Genomic DNA, 25,302 nt, shown 5'->3' on the forward strand with positions numbered 1-25,302 from the left:
CACACGCATGCACGTTGCTCTCGGTTGGACCCTTCGGTTGAGTTTTGGTGTGATGCGGATTGTGGCTGGCCTAGGGCCCTTAGCCATGGTTCAAATCATTCCTTGGGATGTTGGTAAGAGTCTCTGGTTGGTGGTTCACTCCCCTAATGGCCGATAGTCTCGAAACCAACGCAAGTCTTGTAGTTGCGCAGCTGCTGGAAATTACAGCAAGTTGCTGTGTCGGTTCAGAGGCTCGTTCGAGTTCTTGGTTGGCTTTTAGCCCATGGCCTTGGACTGGACAGTGCCTCATTGAGTTAGGAAGGTCATGTTTTTGACCGTTTGTCATTTGGATCATTTTTGAGGTCGTACGAGAATTTACGGTGCAATGTGCCAAATTGACTCTCGAAAGAGCGTTTCGTGTTTTGGCCTCCATTCCACCTAGATTTCGACCCTATCATTTTAGGAGCATTATTTTATGATTTTTCAGCATATTTTAATCATGACTATACGTCGGTTCAGTGTCGGTTCAGGTTGGCTCGGAGTCATGATTAAATGCGAAGTCATTAGGCGTCATAGTCGCATCTTTTGAACGTAAATTGCATAGTTGGTCATGTTTAAGCTATTGCATATTTTTCATGGCACAGTTAGGTTGCAGCGAGCCTGGGAACGATCCAATCCAATACAGTTGGTAAAATTACGGGACATTTTCATTATGCCAGTTAATTATTTTACGTGCATTAAATAGAAAATGATTATTTTTGAGATTTATGCGATATGGCTTGTGGTTCATTCACTATGTGGGAGTGTTATTTTATACGGTCGCCAGTGGCCGATCAGTTCAGTATGGAACCACCCGGTCGCCAGTGACCGGCCAGCTCAGTTCAGTTTCAGCCTCCCCGGTAGCCAATTACCGATCAGTTCAGCTTAGTGCAGTGGCCACAGGCGTAAAACATAATCTCAACAGAAAATTTTACCAGATATTTCAGTACAGGCTCCAAGGAGCAAATATTTTTTTTACAGTAATTTCCAGTTCAGTTATGCACGTATTATAATTGCTCAGTACAGATTATTTTCAGTATGCCTCAGGACAGGATATGTTAACTCATGCATATTTTAAATTCAGATTTTTCTCGTTACCTGCGATATATGCATGCTGAGTCTTTAGGCTCACTAGACTTGATTGTTGTAGGTACTGATGAGGCCAGGGCCGAGGGCGGGGACCAGTGAGCCAGCTTGGGTCGGCAGTAGTGGCACCCGAGGACCTCAGTGCAGCAGTTGTTATTCCGCAAACAATTTTTATCAGTCGTTGGATAATTTTTAAATTGTTATTGTTGGCAAAACTTTAATTTTCTTCCGCTGCAATATTTTGAAATATTGAACTTGATTCACCAGTGATTTTATGAATGAGGCCATTTAAGTTCTTTTAAAAAGAAAATTTTCAATTTTCCGCAAATTTTCAAGAAAGGAGTTTTAGGCCCCTTCACAGTTGGTATCAGAGCGGTGGTTTTGTATAGGGTTTCACTACTACTGACCGCGAGAAGCTCACGAAGCCACGCCTTTGGTCTGTAAGTTTTTCAGTTCAGCATTTTGTTCAGCATTTTAGTTAAAGCATGAATTAGTTTGTCAGCATGCTTCCAGATTTTCAGTATTTCAGAGTTCATTTAAAATAAAGTATGGAACTATGCATGTTAGTTACGTATGGGTTATGTTGGAACAGTATGCCCCCTAGACGCATTTTAGAGCGCAACAGAGAGGAGGAGCCTCGCCGAGAAGACAGGGAGGAGCGTAGACCAGAGGGAGACCTACCACCTCCTCCACCGCCCCCACCGGACATGAGTGCCCAGATGTTAGCTGGGATGGCACAGTTCTTCGCACAGTTTGCGGGGGGCAATGCCGCAGCCGCAGCCGCAGCCAGGCCGACAGGGCCCGAGGCTGTGTATGAGCGATTCATGAAGATGCGCCCGAAGGAATTCTCTGGGGCATCTGACCCCATGGTTGCCGAGGGATGGATCAAATCCCTCGAGGTTATCTTCGATTTTATGGAGCTGGGGGACGCAGACCGAGTCCGATGTGCCACCTACCTGTTCACTGGAGACGCCCGCTTATGGTGGGAAGGAGCTTCGGTAGCCCTGACCTTGGCTACACTTTCTTGGACCCGCTTTACGGAGGTTTTCTACTCCAAGTATTTTGCTGAGGAGGTTCGCACCAGGCTGACCACCGAGTTCATGAGCCTGAGACAGGGGGATATGACGGTTACGGAGTTCATCCGTAAGTTCGAGAGGGGCTGTCACTTTGTGCCCCTGATCGCGAATGATGCCAGAGCAAAGCTGATGCACTTCTTGGTGGGTTTACGGCCGATCTTGCGTCGGGATGTTAGGGTATCTGACCCTGCTACTTATGAGATTGCCGTCTCCAAGGCCTTAGCCGCAGAGCAGGATCTGCGGGATATCGAGGAGGATCGCCAGGGCAAGCGCCCAGTCCAGGCACCGCACCGCCCTCATCCTCATCAGCATCAGCAGCAGAATAAGAGGCCTTTTCATGGACCGCCCAGGAACCGAGGCCAGCAGCAGCAGCAGCGGGGACGCCCAGCCACGAGGACTCAGGTGCACCCAGTCTGTCCCATGTGCTCACGTCGCCATCCTGGAGCATGTATGGCTGGCTCAGGAAAGTGTTTTAAGTGTGGCAGTCCAGACCACATGTTGCTGCAGTGCCCTCAGAGGAATCTGCCTACCCAAGGCAGAGTTTTTGCTCTCCATGCCGCGGAAACCAACCCGGAGACTATGTTGTTGACAGGTACCTTTAAACTTTAAGTTATTCTTCGAATTTCAGCATTTTGGGAATCGGGATTTAGATTTTTGCACTTAGAACTGTTATAGGATTGCATGCTCTACTCAGATTTATTTCAGAGGAATTAAGCTAGAGGAACCTTGACCTTTGCATGTCTATAAGTTTAGATCTTGTAGTGGGATTCAACTTAGAGCTCCGCTCTTTCAGGGAGAATTTTTATATCTGGTTCCGCTACCAAGGCCTTGATAGATTCAGGGGCCACTCACTCGTTTATTTCGGAGGTCTTTGCAAACTTTCTCAAGATCCAGACCATTGGGCTAGATACAGCCTTTTCAGTAGTGTTGCCGTCAGGCGAGGAGATGGCAGCTACCAATTTTATCCGAGATATAGACCTTGAGCTGCACGGTAATCTTGTTTATGCGGATCTGATCGTGTTACCGATGCCGGAATTTGACATCATCCTAGGGATGGACTGGCTATTGAGGAACAGAGTGTTGATAGACTTCCAGCGGAGATCCGTTCTTGTCTGACCGCCTGGAATGGAGCAGTTCTTATTTGAGCCGGACAGGTACTTTTCTTTACCGCGCATTATTCCTTATGTTCAGGCTAGGAAGCTCATGCATAGAGGGTGTCGGGCATTTCTAGCAACCTTTTTATCTGTCCCCGAGGAACCCAGCCAGTCAGCCTCAGATGTTCCGATTGTCAGAGATTTCTTAGACGTTTTTCCCGAAGACGTCTTTGGTATGCCACCCGAGAGAGAGGTGGAGTTTTCCATTGAGCTTATGCCAGGTACGGCTCCGATATCCAAAGCGCCGTACCGACTAGCACCGACAGAGATGGCAGAGCTTAAGAAGCAGATCCAGGAACTTCTCGACAAGGAGTTCATTCGCCCGAGCTTTTCTCCATGGGGCGTGCCAGTCTTATTTGTGAAAAAGAAGGATGGCTCGATGAGGCTTTGCATTGACTACCAGGAGTTGAACAGGGTTACAGTGAAGAATAAATACCCACTGCCGAGGATTGAGGATCTGTTTGACCAGTTGCAGGGAGCTTCGATTTTCTCCAAGATAGATCTGCGTTCCGGTTATCACAAGTTGAGGGTGAGAGATGCTGATGTCTCGAAGACAGCTTTCAGGACTCGTTATGGCCACTACGAGTTCCTAGTGATGCCGTTCGGTCTGACGAATGCGCCAACGATCTTCATGGATCTAATGAATCGCGTATTTCAGCCGTACCTCGACCAGTTTGTGATAGTGTTCATAGATGACATTCTCGTCTACTCCAAGAGTCGGGAGGAGCACTGCAGGCATCTGACCACAGTGTTGCAGACATTGCAGAAACATAAACTATTCGCAAAGTTCAGTAAGTGCGAATTCTGGTTAGAGAAGGTGGCGTTCTTGGGCCACATTGTTTCTAGCAGTGGCATTGAGGTAGACCCGGCGAAAGTTGCAGCAGTCAGAGATTGGGTTGTGCCTCAGAATGCATCAGAGATCCGCAGTTTTCTTGGGCTAGCAGGATATTACAGGAAATTCATTCAGGGATTCTCATCCATTGCCGTTCCACTCACAGCACTGACCAAGAAAAATATGAAGTTTGTGTGGAGCGAGGAGTGTCAGAAGAGCTTCGATACTTTGAAGCAAGCTCTTATCTCAGCACCCGTTTTGGCTGTACCGTCAGGATCTGGTGAGTTTGTCCTTTATACCGATGCTTCGAAGCTTGGTTTAGGTGCAGTTTTGATGCAGCATGGAAGAGTGATAGCGTATGCTTCTCGACAGCTGAAAATCCACGCTGAAATCGCGAAAATCCTTCGTAAACCCTGTAACTTCTCGGAGCACCACGCTGAAATCGCGAAAATCCTTCGTTTAGGCCTCCGAAACGTCGTTTTTGCCGTTTTAGGAAATATTCGTAAACCCTGTAACTTCTCGTAGGAAATTCCGAATTCGATTCCGTCAATTGTCCCGGAATCCTCTCGACATTTGCTTCGAATCCATATGTCAAATTCAAAACTTTCCATTTTTGGAAAAAAAAAAATACTTATTTAAATTTCGAAAATTTCATATATATTGCATATTCTCACTTGTTTTATACTGTCTATTTCGGATTCTGAGCATTTCCATTTTTGATTTCAGGAAATGGCTCCATCTACTCTCATGCGACCCCGTATTCGTGTCCAAGCTGCCTTTCGTTTGAAGGAGCTTGCCCTTCACTACTAGTCACGCCAGATTCGAGGACTTAGAGTCCGATTAAGTGAGAGGAGGAGTGAGGTCAAAACCTTAACCGCTGAGAAAGAAGAGATTCAGGTCCGCCTTAATCAGTCTATCTATCAGGGTGAACTAGTTAGGGGAGATAACATGGACCTACGGGACGTCATAGAGCAATGCAAATATCAAAATGGAAAGCTACGAGAGGATGCGGAGCGCTGTCGCAAGGAACTTGAAGAGGAGAAACAGCAGAATGCCAAGGGTAAGAGGAGACTCGAAAATTTAAGTGAGGCGATAAGCTGCATTGCCAAAGGGAACCACCAGCTGACTCAACAGGTTGAAGCGCTGAAGAACAAGATCAAGGAGAATAAGAAGGGGTACGAACTACGCCATCAGAGTACCATAGATCTGTTGGACGAGGCAGAGGCAGATGTTCAGGGGTGGAAGACACAGGTGGCCCAGCTTAATGCAGAGAATGCCCAGCTCACCCACATGGTGGAGCTACTGCAAGAGGAGGAGCCGGAAGAAGAGGAGCCGATAGAGATTGACGAGCCTATAGCTGCCATAGGAGATGGAGAGATAGATGATTAGAGTTCTTAGTTACCTTTCCCTATTACTAGGAGTTTATCTTTCCATTGTTGCTATTTTCAGTCAGTATGATTTATTTCCATTCAGCACGCTTTGTTCATTTAGTTGTTTCTTTACATTCAAAAAAATTAATAAAATTATGATTATTTATTAATCTCAGTTGTTCATGTATATTCAAGTTATGCTTACTTATTAACTTCAGTTGTTCCAGCATAACTTATCTATTCAATCTTGTTATATATACAACGAATTCTTAGAAGCGTTTAACTTGTAGGAAATGGCCGGTAGACCACCAAGACAAAACCGCAACCCCCGTTATGCTAACAACAACGGCAACAACAACAACAATGCCAACGAAGAAGGCAACGCACCTCCACCTCAGTTCAACCTTAATCAAGCAGATTTGATGGCTATAGCCAAGATCGTGGCGACAACACTCCAAGGGTTAGTGAACCAGAATGCCAATCAACCACCACCTCCACCACAGCATGGGGTCAAGTTTCATTATGAATCACTGCGCAAGAATAGGTGCCCAACTTTCAGTGGCGCTGCCGACCCCGAAGTTAGCCAGAATTGGCTAAAAAGCGTGGAAACTCAGTTGAGACTGTTGGAAGTCCCGGATGCACTAAAATTGGACGTGATAGTGCCCTTCTTGGAAGACAAGGCAGCTAAATGGTGGGAAGCAGTCTCGCCAGCTATGACCGCTGCTGGACCAATCACGTGGCGAATCTTTCGAGAAACATTTCTGAAACAGTACTACCCGGCAGAAGTCAGACTGCAGAAGCTAAGTGAATTTGAAAATTTCAGTCAGGCTCCAGACATGTCAGTAGTAGAATATACCTCTCAGTTCAACGCCCTTGGATTATATGCTCCAGCGATTATGGCAGACGAAGTTCTGAATTTGCATCGTTTCAAGAAGGGGTTGAATAGCAGGATCCAATCTGCTCTAGCAGTCTACCAACCTACCAACTTTTCAGACCTAATGGGTGCGACTATCCGAGCCGAAGCTGATATTCGTCGAAGAGAAGGGGAAACCAGGAACAAGCGACCCCTTAACAGTCAGCCCTCTCAAGGGAAACCAATGTTCAAGAGGCCCAATCAGTCAGGTGGACCTCCCTCAGGGAAATTCCCCGCCAATAACCATCAAGGACTTGAGCCATGCTCAACATGTGGCTTCAAGCACTCCGGGGAATGCCGAAGGGCCAGCGGTGTATGCTTTGGATGTGGAAAGTCGGGGCACAGAATTGCAGAGTGTCCTACCGCTGCCAACCAACCAGCAGGGCCAAACAGAGGAACTGGGCCAAATACGGGAGCAGGCCCTAGTAAACCAAAGGAGGACAAACCCAATGCTAGGATCTTTGCCATGACTCAGGAAGAGGCTGACAATGCAACTGAAGTCGTGTCAGGTACCATTCTAATTCAATCAGTACCTGCCTACGCATTATTTGACTGTGGTGCTACACATTCCTTTATGTCTAAGAGGTTTGCTAAGAAGTTAGGACGTAAGCCTGATAAACTAACTGAACCTTTCCGAATAGCCACACCTACTAATAGAGCCGTTGAAACGAACGAGATTTACAGAGATTGTAAAATCAGTATTAGTGATCAGACTTTTAGCTACAGTTGATCATGGTCGATTTCGACGTAATCTTAGGAATGGATTGATTAGCAAGAAACAGTGCAATAGTAGATTGTAAGGGGAAGAGAGTCAAACTCCGAACCCCAGATCGGGGAGAAGTCGTGTTCCACGGCAAATCCAAGGACCGGAAGTTGCTGCTCTCCGCGTCTCAAGCTTGGAAGGCCATGAAATCCGGAGAAGACATGTACCTAGCAATGGTCAGTGAAATAAAAGAGAAATCCAAGCTGAAATTGGAGGACATCCCTATAGTAAGAGAGTTCCCAGATGTTTTTCCAGAAGAACTCTTGGGGACGGTCCCGGACCGCGAAGTGGAGTTCGAGATCAATCTGGTTCCCGGTGCGACCCCAATCTCTAAAGCGCCTTACAGAATGGCACCAGCCGAACTCAAGGAGTTAAAAGAACAACTCCAAGAATTGCTAGATAAAAGGCAGATTCGACCGAGTGTGTCCCCGCGGGGAGCTCCAGTACTCTTCGTAAAGAAAAATGACGGTAGTATGAGATTATGCATCGACTACAGAGAATTGAACAAGATCACAATCAAGAACAGGTACCCTCTACCTCGGATAGACGATATGTTCGATCAGCTTAAAGGAGCCGCCATCTTTTCTAAACTGGATCTGAGGACAGGTTATCACCAGTTGAAGGTCAGGGCTGAAGATATCCCCAAGACAGCCTTTCGAACCAGGTATGGGCATTACGAATTCACAGTGATGCCTTTTGGTCTGACCAATGCACCGGCAGCATTCATGGACCTGATGAACAGAGTATTCAAGCCATTCCTGGATCAGTTCATAGTGGTATTCATCGACGATATCCTCGTCTATTCTCCTGACGAGACATGCCATGAAGAGCACCTTCACCTTGCTATGCAGACCTTAAGAGAGAATAAGCTCTATGCTAAGTTCAGCAAGTGTGAATTCTGGCTAAGGAGTGTGTCATTTCTGGGACACGTGATTTCGAGAGAAGGAGTGTCAGTGGACCCAAGGAAGGTAGAGGCGATTACTGAGTGGCCGAGACCGAAAAATGCCACCGATATCAGAAGCTTTCTTGGATTGGCAGGTTACTACCGGAAGTTCGTCAAAGGGTTCTCCTCGATAGCCGTGCCACTGACGAGACTCACACAGAAGAATTCTAAATTCAGCTGGAATGACGATTGTGAGAAGAGTTTCCAGTCACTGAAAGAGAAACTCGCATCCACGCCAGTATTGATCCTGCCCGCAGAAAATAAAGATTTCACTATTTACAGTGACGCCTCTAAGGACGGTCTAGGATGCGTACTGATGCAAGAGGGAAGAGTGATCGCCTACGCATCAAGGCAGTTGAAACCGCACGAACAGAACTACCCTACGCATGATCTGGAATTAGCAGCGGTTGTCTTCGCCTTAAAGATTTGGAGGCACTACCTCTATGGTGCTAAATGTGAAATCTTCACAGATCATCAGAGCCTCAAGTACTTGTTCACCCAAAAGGAACTTAATATGAGGCAAAGGCGATGGATCGAACTTCTGAAAGATTATGACTTGACCATAAGTTACCATCCGGGTAAAGCAAACAAGGTGGCTGATGCGCTAAGTCGGAAGGGCCGTGGCAAGGTAACTCTAGCATCCCTCTCGGCCCAGCCATGTCTGCAGGAGACCGTCAAGTTAAACCAGGATCGAGACCCGGTACTGACTAAACTTAAGGAGCAGGTCAGAGAAGGGAAGACTCAGGATCATCAGATTGATGACAAGGGAATTTTGTGGATGAAAGGAAGGCTGTGTGTGCCCGACAGCGACAACCTTCGCCAAGAGATAATGGCAGAGGCGCACAAGTCAAAATTCGCAGTCCATCCAGGCAGTACGAAAATGTACAGGGACCTCAAGAATAGTTTCTGGTGGAATGCCATAAAGAGGGACGTAGCGGAATTTGTCTCCAGATGTCAGGTATGCCAGCAGGTCAAAGCAGAACACCAGCGGCCTGGAGGATTACTGCAACCTTTGGAAATTCCCGAATGGAAGTGGGAGCATATTTCCATGGATTTTGTGGTAGGATTGCCAAAGTTTAGGCAAAGCCACGACGGTATATGGGTGATCGTGGATAGACTCACAAAGACTGCGCACTTCCTACCCGTCCGCATGAATTACAATCTCGATAAGTTGGCTTCTCTGTACATGGACCACATTGTGAGGCTGCATGGAGTGCCAGTGAGCATTCTATCCGATAGAGATCCGAGGTTCGTCTCGCGCTTTTGGAAGAGCTTTCAAGAGGCCATGGGAATGAAAGTGAGCCTAAGTACGGTCTATCATCCTCAAACCGATGGGCAAACGGAGAGGACCATACAAACTTTAGAGGATATGCTGCGAGCATGCGCTCTTGAATTCAGTAGCAATTGGAGCACCCATTTGCCCTTAATTGAGTTTGCTTATAACAACAGCTATCACAGCAGCATTGGGATGGCCCCATATGAAGCTCTTTACGGAAGGAAATGTCGGTCACCACTTTATTGGGATGAAGTGGGAGAGAAAGCCATAGTGGGACCCGAGCTAGTACAGATGACAGTGGACAAGGTTAAAATTGTCCGAGAAAAGCTCAAAGCAGCTCAAGACCGACAAAAGAGCTGGGCAGATCTGAAAAGAAGGCCGGTAGAGTTCAACGTGGGCGAGAAGGCGTATGTGAAAGTCTCACCTATGAGAGGCGTTGTCCGATTCAGTAGGGCAGGGAAACTGAACCCTCGATATGTTGGACCCTTCGAAATCCTGGAAAGAGTTGGCACGCTAGCATGCAGACTGGCATTACCACCAAGTATGTGAAGGATACACAACGTGTTCCATGTGTCCAAACTAAGAAGGTACATTCCAGACCCGAGTCACGTATTAGAAGTAGAATCGCTCGTGATCGAAGGGAACTTGGGAGAAGAACTGAAATACGAAGAAGTTCCTATCAGAATCGTGGACACCAAGGAACAAGTCCTCAGACGACGCATCATTCCCTACGTCAAAGTGCATTGGTCCAATCACACTGAGCGGGAAGCAACTTGGGAAGTTGAAGAGAAGGTGCGAAAGGAATATCCCTACCTATTTGGAGACCAAGCCAACTCCAGTTTCGAGGACGAAACTCCTCATAAGGAGGGAGGGATGTGAGAACCAAAAATTTGTATATAATTGAATATTGTAGGAAAATTTTAGAACAATATTTTATCATTAGAATAATATTTGTATATGGGAAATAGTTGTTGGAAAATCTTTTGTTAAGTCAATAATATTACACCAAAGCATGCAAATTTCGAAATTGGGAAGGAAAATTTTTGCAAGATTTGAGTATCATACAAATTAAAAGAATTGAGGTGGGATATTGCTAGGGAATCTCGAAAATTCCTCCTAGATTAATTGCCTAGTATGGGAATGGATAGATACTAGTGTACATGGAATTAAATCATCCAAGGTTGACCAAAATCCTTTTCACCTAGCAACCTAAATCTTGAACCAATGGAGAGCATGAGATCAAGGAATAATTTTCACTAATTAAGCATCAAGAATTTCGAAATAATGGCAAGGAGATGAGAGCCAAAATTGAGAGATTTGAACAAAATTTAGGCATGATTGTGCTATCATATTGAGCTCCACCCTTCTCCCCTATAAATACCACATCAAAGCTTAGCATTCCCTACACTAAAAACTCGAAATTCCCTTGCTGAAACTCACGAAATTCAGCAGCCTCTCCATAGCCAAACTCTGCCCGAAATCCACTCAAAGTCGTCCAAGGAAAATCGCGCCGAAGTGCCGCCGAAGTGAGGATCAAGGAGCGACCTATCTTCTAAGCCAATCATCCACGTTTTTAGCATCAAATATTCAGTAAGTGGGCTATTTTTTTTTAAACTTTAAAAATCTCGAATTTATGCATACATGTTTTCGATTTTTACAAGAAAAATAAATAGTCGAGTACAATCTTCTTTCTACTCTTTTTCGTGTAATTGTCATACGATTTCAAAAGCACTGTGAGGAGTCGACTGTATACGGGAGGGAATCCCAACCACGACGTACCCTTACGCGGTGGGGGACATAACCGCTATACGGCCTCGCCCCCTCAGAGGAGTAAAAATTAGGGACTGACGTCAGTAAACCGTAGAAAGTAGATGAGTCGCAGTGCTGTGTCAATGTTATGCATGTTTATGAAGTATGTATGCAAGTCATGTTTTATTCTCGAAATTTATGCATGTTGTCTTTATTGTGCTCGATTTTCTCCCATTTACTGAGTATTTCCAAAATACTCACCCCCCTTACAACCCTTCCCAGATAAGCCCGAAGAAGAACTCGAGGATGAGGAGTCCGAACAGTTCTGGGGATGGTGAACGCTCAAGGAATTTAGTTTAAGTTATTATTGATTAGATTTATGTTTCCGCATTTAAAACTCTGTCGTCTTATTTATTTTGGGAATTGTAAAGACAATGGTTATTTAATTTAAGATTATGATATATAAACTGGTTCGGTTTATACTGTGCTACAAGAGGCTTGTTGTTGCGATTGTGTGATTGTTAAACAACGCCGGTGTCATTCCCGAGTTTCGGGGCGTGACAGTGAAAAACCGTTGTCGTATGTCTTGTAAAACCGTTGTTAAAGACCCTGTGGTTAAAGAGTGTGCTCGAAGACAACGGTGAAAAACTGTTGTCGTAGATGTCTAAAGACGACGGGGAAAAACCGTTGCCGTAGCACTGAAAAACCGTTGTTAAAAGTCCTATGGTTAAATGGTTCGCTCAAAGACAACAGTGAAAAACCGTTGTCGTAGATGTATAAAGACAACGGTGATAAATCGTTGTCGTAGCTCTTAAAAACTGATGTCTTATAGAAACAACAACGGTATTTAACTATTGTCTTTTATCGCATTCGACAACAGTTTGTCAATGTTTTTAAACCGATGTCTTTCGCTGCAATATACAACAGTTTTACAACATTTTAATATGTTGTCTTTGGATTTGATTTACATCATTTCAAAACTGTTGTCTTATATATATATATATATAATCATTTTACCAAACCGTTGTATATTATATTTAAACCATAAATTGTTTAATTAATAAAAAAAATTGGGTGTGAAATATATATCAATTAACCCTTATATAAAATCAATTCAAACATCAACATACTTGATCAAGAACTACATGCATGAATTACAACAGAAATATGTCATTCATAGACTTGTAATCTACCAAACCAACAATTAAAAAAAGTATGTAACCATATTCAAAAAACTTTTAGTCAAGTTCACAAAAATAAAAATACCCTACAACCAAGACTTGCACATATCAACTCCAAAATATCTTCTGTAGCTTGTTGAAATGAATTTCTCTGCTGGTAGTGTCTGTGAAAATAAAAACCACATTATTTTAATCATTGTTAATTTTCAACACTTGCACAACTTAGCATTAAAACCATTAACATGTAGAACAAGTCATGTATAAAAAAGCAAAAAGTCTTGTTAGAAGACAATAAGCCATGAATTGAGAACAATATGCAATAGATAAGTTTGTAAAAAAATCGCTACAACTACTTAACAGTTACGAAGATCCAAAACATTCCCTAATGATAATTAATTATAAAAAATAATGGTTGGCTTAAAATCTGAAACAAAAAATGGTTTAAAATACTTTAAAACGGTCATTGACCTCAACAACTGTTCCATATGCAACAATGTCTGTGCTAGAATCCAATGTCAAAATAACTGGTTTCCCCTAAAAGACAAATAGTTATGTCAATGAATTGTACTAACTCTTTAGTTAAAAAATATTAAGTACTATATAACCACAAAAAATTATATACCTGTAAAGCAACAGATTTTTCCACAATTTCAATTCGACATCATTCAAATCTTCATAACTGGGGAAAAACTTGTCGATTTTCATTTCACTTTCCTTCACTTGATGTAATTTTACCGAGCAACTTCCTTTGTCATCAATCTCATTGTCCCATGCACCCTTTTTGTAGAAAATTGCTTCAAGTTTTTGAATGCGTGTATCTTGTTGTTGAAATAATTTTCTAGCCTCTATCAACTCATTTTTTTACTCAATCATTAGCTCTCTGTCAACATCCTCAGTCTTCCAACTTCTACCAACATTGAAATATAATGTTGGAGTGATGTGACCTCCAACATCTCTCACACGTCCACCATGTTCATCTGAATTGATTGCTTTCGTGAGAATATTATTTTTTGTCCCTTTTATTTCAAGTTTCCCCTCACGCTTTTGTTGTATGTAATCATCCTATCATCCACTTGAAAATACTAATTACTTTAAAAGGTTTCTTTAAAATAAAATAATTGATTTTTATGTATAGTTTGCTCACAATCTTTTCTACTGTTATTTGCAACTCCTGGCCATCCAAATCCCCTTATTTATTCACTCGCCCTTTTTTTCCAAATAATAGTTCTATTGATATCATCATTGTCACACAATTCACTTGCCTACATACAAGAACAATCAAATGATATTTGTCAAATAGGTTAAATGTAGAAAAAAAAAAAGCAAATGCAATGATATATATCACATGCTAGGAAAAAAACAGCCACCCATGTTACAAGTATTCATGCGAAGGAAAGAAACAGTCACTTCTTGGACAACACAAATGTTGAAATATACTTACTATTTCTTCAGCAAATCGTGCATATCCCTTACGAGCAAGGCGATGAGGGTATATGTTCTTCTTCCTTCTTTCTTGATATGAATCCTCGTACGAACGAATAGCAAACACTATTATTTCGAACTGTGCCCTTAGATCAATAACGTTAAAAGGGTTCATGTTGTGTCCCGATCTTTTGAATCAAGTGTGTGCGTGATTTTTACCTCTAAACTATAAAAAATTTAGCAACAAATAATCACAAAGAAAACAATCAAAAACTCGAACGAACCTTCAAAGAACAAGTCTATGACAATCCACACAAGAACGATTGACAAAGCTAAAAAGCATAAACTTTGATAAGTTTGATTTTTGATGAAAAAGAAAAAAGCTTTTAGTTGTTTGAGAGAAAACTCAAGAACAAAAATTCTATTTAATCAATCTATCCAAAAAATGTTCAAAATTCTCCCAAATATACATATCAAATCAAAAGATTAGAAAAGATAACTTCCTAAATTATCTAATGCATAAAATAAGGTAAAAATCGAGTTTTTTCCGCCAAATATATCAAAGGACATGGACCCCGTGTATGGGTCCGGAGTGGGGTCTGTGTAGGCACTGTAATTCTCATTTTCGAGGATAATTGACACGGACCCCGGGTACAGGTTTGGGGTGGGGTCCGTGTACACTCTGACGTTTTTCTTCTTTGAAATATAATGGTATTCGGGGATCTTCCTCAAGTATTTCTTGAATAATGTTCATTTGGTCCCCAAACGCACTCCTCTGCATCACGAACCCTTCGGAACTTTGCAACTTACGCGTAAGCCCTTCTTTATTGCTCATTACTCCTTGTAGTGCCTCTTTGAATTTCTTTAGTCGTCATCTCATGATTGGTCTCTCCGGCAACTCTAATGGACCCCATGCTTTCCTCGGAGCTTGGCCTACCATGATCGCATCAACGCCACGCCCATTCAGGTTCATATCATACTCCCCTTCTTCAAAAAGATTTGTCCCCAAATCTTGTCTACCTATGCAAAATGAAGCATGTCAGTAATAAAAAAAATTAAATTATCAACATGCTTACCTTTCAACTCAAGTTTGTAGGTGCTATCATTTGCTCGCTCCATCAGCACTGGAAGTCCCGACATCACCGTTGCCTTTCCTGTAAACTCATTAACCTCACCACATACCAAATAGCTAATGACACCATATGATAAAATATCATTAAGTATGACGAATATCAAATTTCTCCCCTTCTTAGACATAGTTAACACCAAGATAAAATCCATACACATGTACGACCATAGCTCTCTAGGTAAGATATAATTAATGCACGACATATGAGTACACTCGACATGTCATTCTTCCGTATGCAATGCATGTATCAAAATCACACTCAACATGTCGCTTCATATGCAACCAACACAAATAATCATGTATTATATCAAGGATAAAGTCGCAACAATATGCCTCACTAGCACGTAACTCAAACAATAAATATAAATTATCAATTTTTTTCTCTTTAAACATATACTCAACATGAACAAAGTAATTATCATGTCCAACCATGCACCTTTCAACAAGATCACCAAAAAATATAACTCATGACAATAGGACACACTACATGTACTATCCATGCAATCATTTAATTCATCACAAGAATTTAAGTCTAATGCAAGTGAACTCTTGTAGCAAACAAATCCCACTAACTTAGTAACTCGTGAGAAATCAATGTTCATAACAAGTACATTCATTTCATCAATAGTCTCAAATCCATAACAATCAAGGAATAAAGACAAACTGACACCAGGTCCCTTAAACACCAAACTTGCAACCCGATCTACAAATTCTTGAAAACAAAACAACACAACTTTAAGGTAACGAAGAAAGTCATACCTCATAGTTGTAGTGTTGGCAACTAACCTTACTTGTAATGCCTGAAGTAAATACCACAAGTTGTTGATTTAGTAATATGATATTACTAAATAATTAATGATTTTTAAAGAATGAAATATGACATATTTCGGTCATATGAAGTTCAAATGATTTGAAAATTGGATATAACGTAGAAAACTCAAAGATATAAAAGTTTCATGTTTTGAGTTTTGAAAAATTTGATCGTTTGACTAGTTCAAAGAGATATATCGGTGTTAAAATGTTAAATATTATAAATTATATTATTTTATTAATATAATATAATATTAAAAAAAAAGAAAGGATAAATTAGAAAGCTAGGTACATGAATTCTACAGAATTGACAAAGAGGAACGAGAGAGGTGAGAGAAATAAGAGTTTTGATTTTCTTTTCAATCGTGCGACTTATCGATTTATCCAATCGATGAACCGATTTCAGTTCTGGAATCGTTGACACGAGGTCTTCGATTTGAGGTATAAATTTTATATTTTTGATGATGTTTGAAATTCGTCGATTTCTGGAATAAATCCGATAAATTGTTAAATCATAAAGAAATTGAAGATTGTTGAATAGTGAATGATTTTAACGAAGTAGAGAAGATTATAGTGATGTTGTTTTGAATTATTCTCAATTTATTTTAATTAGGGATTTTAATTGTTGGATTGAGATTAGAGGGTTGTTTGTCAGTTGTTATTAATTCTCATTACATATTCGGAGTCTACGAAGTATATGCTTCATGTTGATATAAAATTTTCATAGCTTAACGGATGTTGTCAAATAACATATTATTTGAAGTTAATCAATTATGGTGTATTTGATGGTAGTATTGTGAATTAAATACACCAGAATATTAAATTGTTAAACGATAAGAATTTATAATCGAGTTTTATATTTTGTTGAATTAATTATTGTTGGGCTATTTGATGTCATATATTGAGACTGTTATGATTGTGTTGATATGGTAACAATGGTCTGATAAATATTGTTGAATTATTTAGAAATATCACAAGCCTCGGGATCAAAGAAATAGCCAGATTTTATATATACTTGATTATCAGGTACGTGTTGACGTACGAGCATACGTTGTTATTGTTTAGTATTGATAATACTATTGTGTTGAACGTTGTTAAATCACTGGAATTGGGTGATTTGATATTGTACAGTTGTTATTTATCATTGTTGTTGTTGTTGGCCATCGTTGTTGGGAGACGTCACGTTGATGTTGTTCGTTCAACGATATTGCTTTCGCCAGAGTAGGGGTACGACGTATCGTTGATGTTGTTCGTTCGACGATATTGTTGTCGCCGGTGTTGGGGTGCGACGTATCATCGATGTTGTTGTTTCAGTAGTATGGGAGTGATGACGTTGATATCATTGGTGGCTTGATTGTCCAGAGACAGCAAAATGAGTATTTCTGTTATGATTTCAGTTATATTTTATGTTGTTAATATAACTGTTATGTATTATGATGATGATTGTTGTGTATGCTCACCTTTTGGAGGCTGTTTCTGTTGGACATGTTACAGGACTATGCCGTGAGACAGAATAATGGTGAAGGACTAGGTATGTCTAGTCAAACAGTCGTGTAATCGATAGTAGATAGAGACAGTATAACTTATTGTGTTACTTGAGTTGTATTTGTGTATTTATTATATTATTTCTGCTACACTGATGTAGATAGTGTGATGATTGCACTATTTTGTCGTATATGCATTATATTGTTACATGGTCGAAAAGAAAATTTTTATGCATATAACGTCACATGTTGTATGATTACGTGGCGAGGTTTGGGGCACCACATTACTTTATCGGGATTGCACTTGTATTCTCGAGGCTCAAACCTTTGGGTTCTCCCTTCAACAAGACTCACTTGTCTCCTTGTCATGACAACTCCAAAATCCTGCAAATGAGAAATAGCAATGCTCAGGATTGAACCGGCTATATCATCCCAATGAGAATAAACCACTTTGTACAAATGTACATGAAAGGGTTTATGCAAAAGCAAACAACTCTCAAATTCAATCTTTTGGGCCATCAAATTATTTTTCTTTTACTTTTCTTTGGTCTCTTTTTCTTTTTCTTTCCTCTCTTCATTTTCTGCTCTTTTTCTTTCTATGGTCATCTCACTCTTTTGTTCACTCTTTCTTTCAACCATATCTTTTTCTTTTTCTAAGGCCATCTCATTTTTTTTAACGCTCTTTTTTTCGGACTCATCACTTTTTCTTTTCTTTAATTGGTCCTCCAATATTTGTTTTGGGGACAAGGGAAGTAATACAATCGGTTCTTTGTTTAGGACAAATGAGTACCTATTCTTGAAACCATCATGTGTCACTTTCTTATCATATTGCCAAGGTCTACCCAACAAGATATGATAAGCATGCATTGGCACCACATCACACAATACCTCATCAACATACTTACCAATAGAAAAGAACACAAAAACTTGCTTGTTTACTTTCACTTCTGCACAGTCATTCAACCATTGTAGCCTATATGGTTGAGGATGTTTTAAAGTATGCAGATTCAACTTCTCCATCATCTCACAACTAGCTACATTTGTACAACTCCCTCCATCTATGATAACATTGCATACCTTTTCGTTTACAAAGCAACTAGTATGGAACAAGTTCCCCCTTTGATTGGTCTCCTCCTCCTTGACTTGAGCACTCATGATACGCCTAGTCACCAACGCTTCACCTACAACCGCTTCATATCCCTCAACTTGATCCTCCAACTCATGCATGTTATCATCATCACAATCACTTTGAGATTCATAATCTCCATAAGTATTCATTATCATTACGCTCTTGTTAAGACATTGGCTAGCGATATGGCCAACTCCTTGACACCTAAAACACTTGATATCTCTAGAACGATTAATAGGAGTTTCAGATTTACCTTGCACTCTTTGTTTAGGTGTCTCTTGCTTAACGTCCGCTTTGGACTTGACCACCACCGTGCCGCCTTCACGTGTAATGTTAGATTGCCAAGACGTTGATGCACTCCCCACTTGGGTGGCGCGGCCAACTCCTCTCCTCTTTATTTGTTGCTCCACCTTTATGGCCATTTGCACCATCTCGTCTTATAAAGGCCCAAAAATTCTTACTTGAAAATTTGCGGAAAATTTAAAAATTTTCTTTTTAAATAATTAAAATGTCTCATTCACAAATTAAACTGATAAATAACGTTTAATATTCAAAATGGCAGCGGAAGAATTTAATGTTTGCAAAATAACCGTTAAAAAATAATCCAACGACAGATAAAAATATTTGATCATAAAAAAATAAATGTTGAAAAATGAGGTCCTCGGGTTCCACTACTGCCGACTCAAGCTAGCTCACTGGTCCCCGCCCTCGGCCCCGACATCATCAGTACCTACAACAATCAAGTCTAGTGAGTCTAAAGACTCAGCATGCATATATTGTAAATAACGAGAAAATAATATAATAAAATTTCATGGGATAAAAATATCATGTCATGAGGCATAATGTGAAAATGACTTGTCATGAGCAATTATAATACGTGCATAACTGAACTGAAAATCATAGTGAAAATGTTTGCTCAATAGAGCCCTGTAATGAAATATCATGTAATAATTTTCTAGTGAGATTATGGTCTACGCAAGTGGCCCCTGCACTGAACTGAACTGAACTGACCGGTAACTGGCGACCGGGTGAAATAATAATCGTCTGATCAGATTAATGCCACAGTATACTGGGTGGATTTGAACTGAACTGACCGTAACTAGCGACCGGATGATACAATGATCCCATGATAGTGAAATGGCCACAAGCAATATCGCATAAATCTCAAAAAATGAATATTTTATATTTTTATGCACGTAATATAATTAAATGGCATAATGAAATATCCTGTATTATTTTACCACATGGATTGGATCGTTCCCAGGCTCGCTGCAACCTAAATTTATCATGAAAAATATGCAAATGATTTAACTTGACCAAACTTTGTAATTGAATCCAAAAACGAGACAATTACGCCCAACGACTTCGTATTTAATCATGACTCCGTGCAAACCCGAACCAACACCGAACCATCATTTAGTCATGATTAAAATACACCTAAAATAATGAAATAATGTTCCAAAAATGATGCAAGTCGAAATTTTTGGTGAATGGAGGCCAAAACATGAAACGCTCTTACGAGAGTCGATTTGGCACATCGCACCGAAATTTCTCGTACGACCTCTAAAATGATCCGAATCACGAACGGCGAAAAACATGACCTTCCTAACTTGATGAGGCACTGTCCAGTCTAAGGCCATAGGCTAAAAGCCAACCCGGAACACGCCTCTGAACCGCAGCACGCTTGCTGTCAAAAATTACAACAGCTGTGCCTTCGATTTCTTGTGTCGTTTTCGAGACTACCGGCCATTGGGGCTTGAAACACCAACTAGAGGCTCTTACCAACACCCTAAGGAATGATTTGAACCATGGCTAAGGGCCCTATGCCAGCCACAATTCGAACCACACCCGAAACATGACAGTGCACCCACCCGAGAGCACAATTCTGCACGCGTGGGATTTGCTATTGTTTTGCTGTCATGGATCGTTCCAGTGGCAATCTGATTGACCATGGCACGGTCTAGACATCAAGAGGGATGGTATGAACCGTGGCTAAGGGCCAGAGGCCAACCAAGATCCACACCACTCCACAACAATCTCGAAACACAACACACGCACCCAACAAGAATTTCCAAAAACCGAGGGGCTGTTTTTGTTTTGATTTAAAACCGATTCCGTCGTAGAACAAGCCTAAAAAGGGTGACTTGGTCTTGTCTTATACATCACAAGGAGATGTTCTAACCATGGCTATAGCCCCTAGGGCAGCCAAGATCAGGAACATCCCCTTTTTGACAGCAAACACGAAAAATTTGAACACATGTGATGCAAGGGAAAGGTTGCTGTCATTCTGAATTTCCATCGTGTAGGGGCTTGAACGAACGGATCAATATGGTCCTAACATGTCCTAATACATGTCTAGATACAGCCTTGGGAGCCTGGACACGAGCCAACCACCTGTACTCAATGAAACAAGCAACCCGTGAAGCACAAGAGGGGAACAAATTCTGTGCAGATTTTCTTTTACCAAAAGCTTGCTGTAATTTCGGTTTTTGGTTGAAAAATCATGATCATGGGGTAAAAAAATTCATAATACGACTTGATTGAAGAGCAAATAAGAACATATGCATGCCTGGATATTTTTGTTTCGAAAGGAAAACAAACGAACGACGACGCGGCGCGGAGGAGGAAGAGGAGTGCTCATTTCTACCTTGTTTCTCTCGATTTTTCTCCCTTATTTTCTTACTGCTCTCACACGATTTTTACACTGAAATTACCTCTGATTTTCTCTCAGATTTCGGTGAAGAGGAGGGGGAGGGAATGGCTAGAAGATAGATGGGAAAGTTGACAAGATAAAGGAATGAAATGATCTTGCTATCTTTCTAATTGTGAGATAAGGAATGCTTAGGATATCACAAGATTTTTGAGGGATATTTTGAATGTATTTGATCGACAAATGAGTCTAGGAACAAGAAAAATTGCTTAATTAAATTATTTGATTGTCATTTAAAAGTAAGGAAAGAGCTCTACCAAAAAATGATTAAGGGAAGATCACAAGGAAAGGGTTGACAAACTAAATCCAATCTTAAAAAAAAAAGGTGGCTGATTTCATGCTTATAAATTAAGGGAGAAATTGCTTAATTGATTAATTATTGAGGATTAAAAGTTGAGGAATCATCTACCAAAAAAATTTGGATAAAGAGAGGAATCAAGGAGATGAGTTGTCCAACTTTATTTAAATCTTAAATGGTGATTTTCGAAATTTTTCAAATAAAATTTGAGGGTAGGGAATTGCTTAACTAATAATTTTTATTGATTACAAGGTGAGGGATTTATCTCCGAGAAAGATTAAGGAAAGACTTAAAATGGCGAGTTGTCAAAATTTGAATCCCTTAAAGAGATATGGCCGAAATTATAATAAAAATGGATGGAAAATATTTCTTACTTATTGAATTTTAAATCCCTAGTGTTTTATCTACCCATTAAATATTTTAGAGAATTAAGGAATTAATCATTGAACTTTATTTACTACTTATCTCAACTTATTTAAATAATTTCTTAAACCTTATTTTACAATAATTTAACTTAAATAAATTTTTGGAATGTTTTCTTAATTTTAAATTTTATCTCTTTACTCCAACTCCAGTCCGGCCTCACTTAATTACTGAAAAGCTAACAATTAAACTACTGCATAAAATAAATAAATTTAAAGAAAAGAATTTATATACTCAAGCAATAAAAATCATTTTAATTTAAATACTAGGAATTATGCATGGCTCATATACGTAGTCTAATTTACGGGTTCTACAATCCTCCCCCCTTAAAAAAAATTTCGTCCTCAAAATTAGAACTCACCGAATAACTCCGGATAGCGACTCCTCATCTCTGGCTCAGATTCCCACATAGCTTCCTCCTCTGAATGGTTAAGCCATTTGACCTTGACTCACTTAACCAGCTTGTTCCGATGCTTCTTCTCCTGTCTGTCTAAGATCTGCACCGGTCTCTCCTCATAAGACATGTTCGGGGTGAGCTGCAACGGTTCAAAATTCAGGACATGCGAAGGATTTGCCTTGTACTTCCTCAGCATAGAGACGTGGAACACATTATGTACTCCGGCCAGATTCGGCGGAAGAGGAACACGATAAGCTAGCGTCCCAACCCTGTCGAGGATCTCAAATGGTCCAATAAATCTCGGACTGAGCTTTCCTTTCTTCTCGAATCGCATGACACCTTTTATAGGTGCCACTTTCACAAAAACATGGTCGCCGACTGCGAACTCTAGATCTCTCCTCCGCTGATCTGCATAACTCTTCTGCCTACTCTGAGCAGCCCTCATCCTATCACGGATCTTGACTACTACATCGGCAGCTTGCTGAATAACTTCTGGACCCAACTATGCTCTCTCTCCCACTTCATCCCAATGAACAGGAGACCTGCACTTGCGACCATACAGAGCTTCATACGGAGCCATACCTATAGAAGACTGGCAACTGTTGTTATAGGTGAACTCTACCAACGGCAACTTCGACTCCCAACTCTCAGAGAAATCAATAACACAAGCACGGAGAAGGTCCTCTAAAATCTGAATAACTCGCTCTGACTGCCCATCTGTCTGAGGATGAAATGCTGTACTAAACAGTAACTTCGTCCCCATAGTTGAATGCAGACTCTTCCAAAATGAGGAAATAAATCTGGGGTCTCTGTCAGATACGATTGATACTGGGATACCATGAAGTCGGACTATCTCCCGGATATACAACTCTGCATACCGAACCATGGTCAAAGTCGTCTTAATAGGCAAGAAGTGCGCTGATTTGGTAATACGATCAACAATCACCCAGATAGCATTTGATCCTCTGACTGACTTCGGCAAATCGGTCACAAAGTCCATGGTAACATTTTCCCACTTCCACTCGGGAATAGGAAGAGGCTTGAGCAAACCTGCTGGTCTCTGATGCTCTGCCTTCACTAACTGACACGTCAGACACTCGGATACAAAACGTCTGATGTCCTTCTTCATTCCAGGCCACCAATACAATAACTGCAGGTCTCTGTACATCTTCGTACTCCCTGGATGAATAGAGTACGGCGACCTATGGGCCTCTGATAGAATATCTGCTCGGATAGTATCACTGCTAGGAACCCATATCCTGTCTCGATATCTCACTATACCGTCGCTGACTGTATATAACACACTGTCCTTGGCCTCATCTCTCTGCTTCCATTTGGCCAACTGCTCATCTGCTGCCTGACCACTGCGAATACTGGCAATAAGAGAGGACTGAATCGTCAAGGTAGATAGACGGGGAACTCTACCTCGAGGATATGCCTCTAGGCCAAACCTCTGCATCTCAAACTGAAGAGGTTTCTGAATCGTCAAATGTGCCATCACTGCGACTTTCCTGCTCAATGCATCAGCAACCACGTTAGCTTTACCCGGGTGGTAGCTAATGTCGCAATCATAATCCTTCACCAGCTCCAACCATCGCCTCTAACGCATATTCAGCTCTTTCTGTGTAAAGAAATACTTGAGGCTCTTGAGGTCGGTAAAGATCTGGCACTTCTCTCCATACAAATTGTAGAACCCGTAACTTAGACTACGTATAAGCCATGCATAATTCTAGTATTTAAATTGAAAATGATTTTATTGCATGAGTATTTAAATTTAATTATTTTATTATTTTATGTAGTCGTTTAAATTTTTATCATTTCAGTTAATTCAGTGAGGCCGGACTGGAGTTGGAGTTTTGAGATAGAAATTATGATTAGGAAATCATTTCCAGAATTTATTTTAGCTAGCAAGTAAGTTGATTTAAGTTAAAAAGGAAGTTTTAAGAATTATTTTAGTTTTTTGAGGTGAGTAGAAAATAAATTCATTTATGTTCCATAATTAAGGGGTTAGTTCACTAAATTATTTAAAGGATAGGTGAGACTTTTAAGGGTTATAAATTTAGTAACTAAACAACAATTTCCCTTCATTTTTATTGTAAGATTTCGGCTCCTAGATGATTAAGCAACATGCATTGCCACCTCACCACCTTTGACCCTTTCTTTGCATTTAATTAGTAGGATAATTCTTTTATTTTTGGGAGCACCATTTAATTAATAATCAACCTTATTCTAACCTAGACTAGCTTGTAAATAATCGGCCACCTCACCCCAACAAACACCAACAAATCATTTGATATCAAACCAAAATTCAAAATTCAAAAGGTGGAGACTTGCTCTTTATTTGTTCCCTATATCTTGAAACCATTTCCCTCACTCTCTTTACCACCCTTCCCCCCCCCCCCCCCCCCCACCGAATTAGAGAGTATTTCAGAGTGGAAAAACCGTGATAATTCAATGGGAGATAGGAGAGAAAAATCGAGTAAGAAGAAAGGTAGCAAAAGCGCCCCACCTCCTCCGCGCCGTATCGTCTTATTCATTCGTTTTCGTTCAAAACGAAACCAGGCATGCATATTTTCTTCCTTGACTCTTCAATCAAGTCCTATTATCATTTATTTTCATTGCATGATCATTATTTCTATGGCAAAAACCGAAACATAGCAAGATTTTTTCAGAAAACAACATGCAGATTTTTTCTCGATTTCTATGACAGCTTCACGGGTTGCTTTGTTTTGTGGGTTTCAGGTATTGAATCGATTCCAGGTTCCCAAAGCTGCTCCTAAGCATGTAGTAGGACATGTTAGGATCACATTTGTCCATTGTTTTGAGTCCCATGCTAGCCGAAAGCAACGAATGACAGCAACTCCCCATTTCTGCCCAAGTGTGTCTCGAAAATTGTTTCTGCTGTCAAAGGAGAAATGAATCTGATCATGGCTTCCCCAAAGCCTATAGCCATGGTTAGATAATTTCTCAGCATGTCTAAGACGTGACTAAGTCGCACTTTTGGAGGCTTGGTTCATGGTGAATCGGTTTTTACAATAAAACGCGCAGAAACAGCCCCAGCACCCCCTTCGGCCCCTCATTTTTGACAGCATGTGTGTTTCGAATTTGGTGGAATGGTGTGGATCTTGGTTGGCCTATG

General features: G+C 40.8%; 2 protein-coding genes across 2 annotated transcripts in view; one reads left to right on the forward strand and one right to left on the reverse strand.

Moving 5' to 3' along the window:
- Nucleotides 1-5,829: 5,829 nt before the first annotated feature.
- On the forward strand, nucleotides 5,830-7,179 carry LOC142505039 (uncharacterized). Its single transcript, XM_075617864.1, has one exon. It carries the CDS (start codon nucleotides 5,830-5,832, stop codon nucleotides 7,177-7,179), a length of 1,350 nt encoding a protein of 449 aa, XP_075473979.1.
- A 5,470-nt stretch (nucleotides 7,180-12,649) lies between these two features.
- LOC142505464 (uncharacterized) overlaps nucleotides 12,650-25,302 on the reverse strand; it is a 39,727-nt gene continuing 27,074 nt past the window's right edge. Inside the window, exons 5-7 of the mRNA XM_075618444.1 lie at nucleotides 13,506-13,623; nucleotides 12,984-13,423; nucleotides 12,650-12,895 (exon numbers count right to left, since the gene is read on the reverse strand). The gene's annotated coding sequence lies outside the window, so the exon portion shown is untranslated. The remainder of the gene's footprint in view (nucleotides 12,896-12,983; nucleotides 13,424-13,505; nucleotides 13,624-25,302) is intronic.

This window comes from Primulina tabacum, chromosome 10, assembly GCF_025594145.1.
Source record: "Primulina tabacum isolate GXHZ01 chromosome 10, ASM2559414v2, whole genome shotgun sequence".
In the NCBI taxonomy this organism is placed as follows: domain Eukaryota; kingdom Viridiplantae; phylum Streptophyta; class Magnoliopsida; order Lamiales; family Gesneriaceae; genus Primulina; species Primulina tabacum.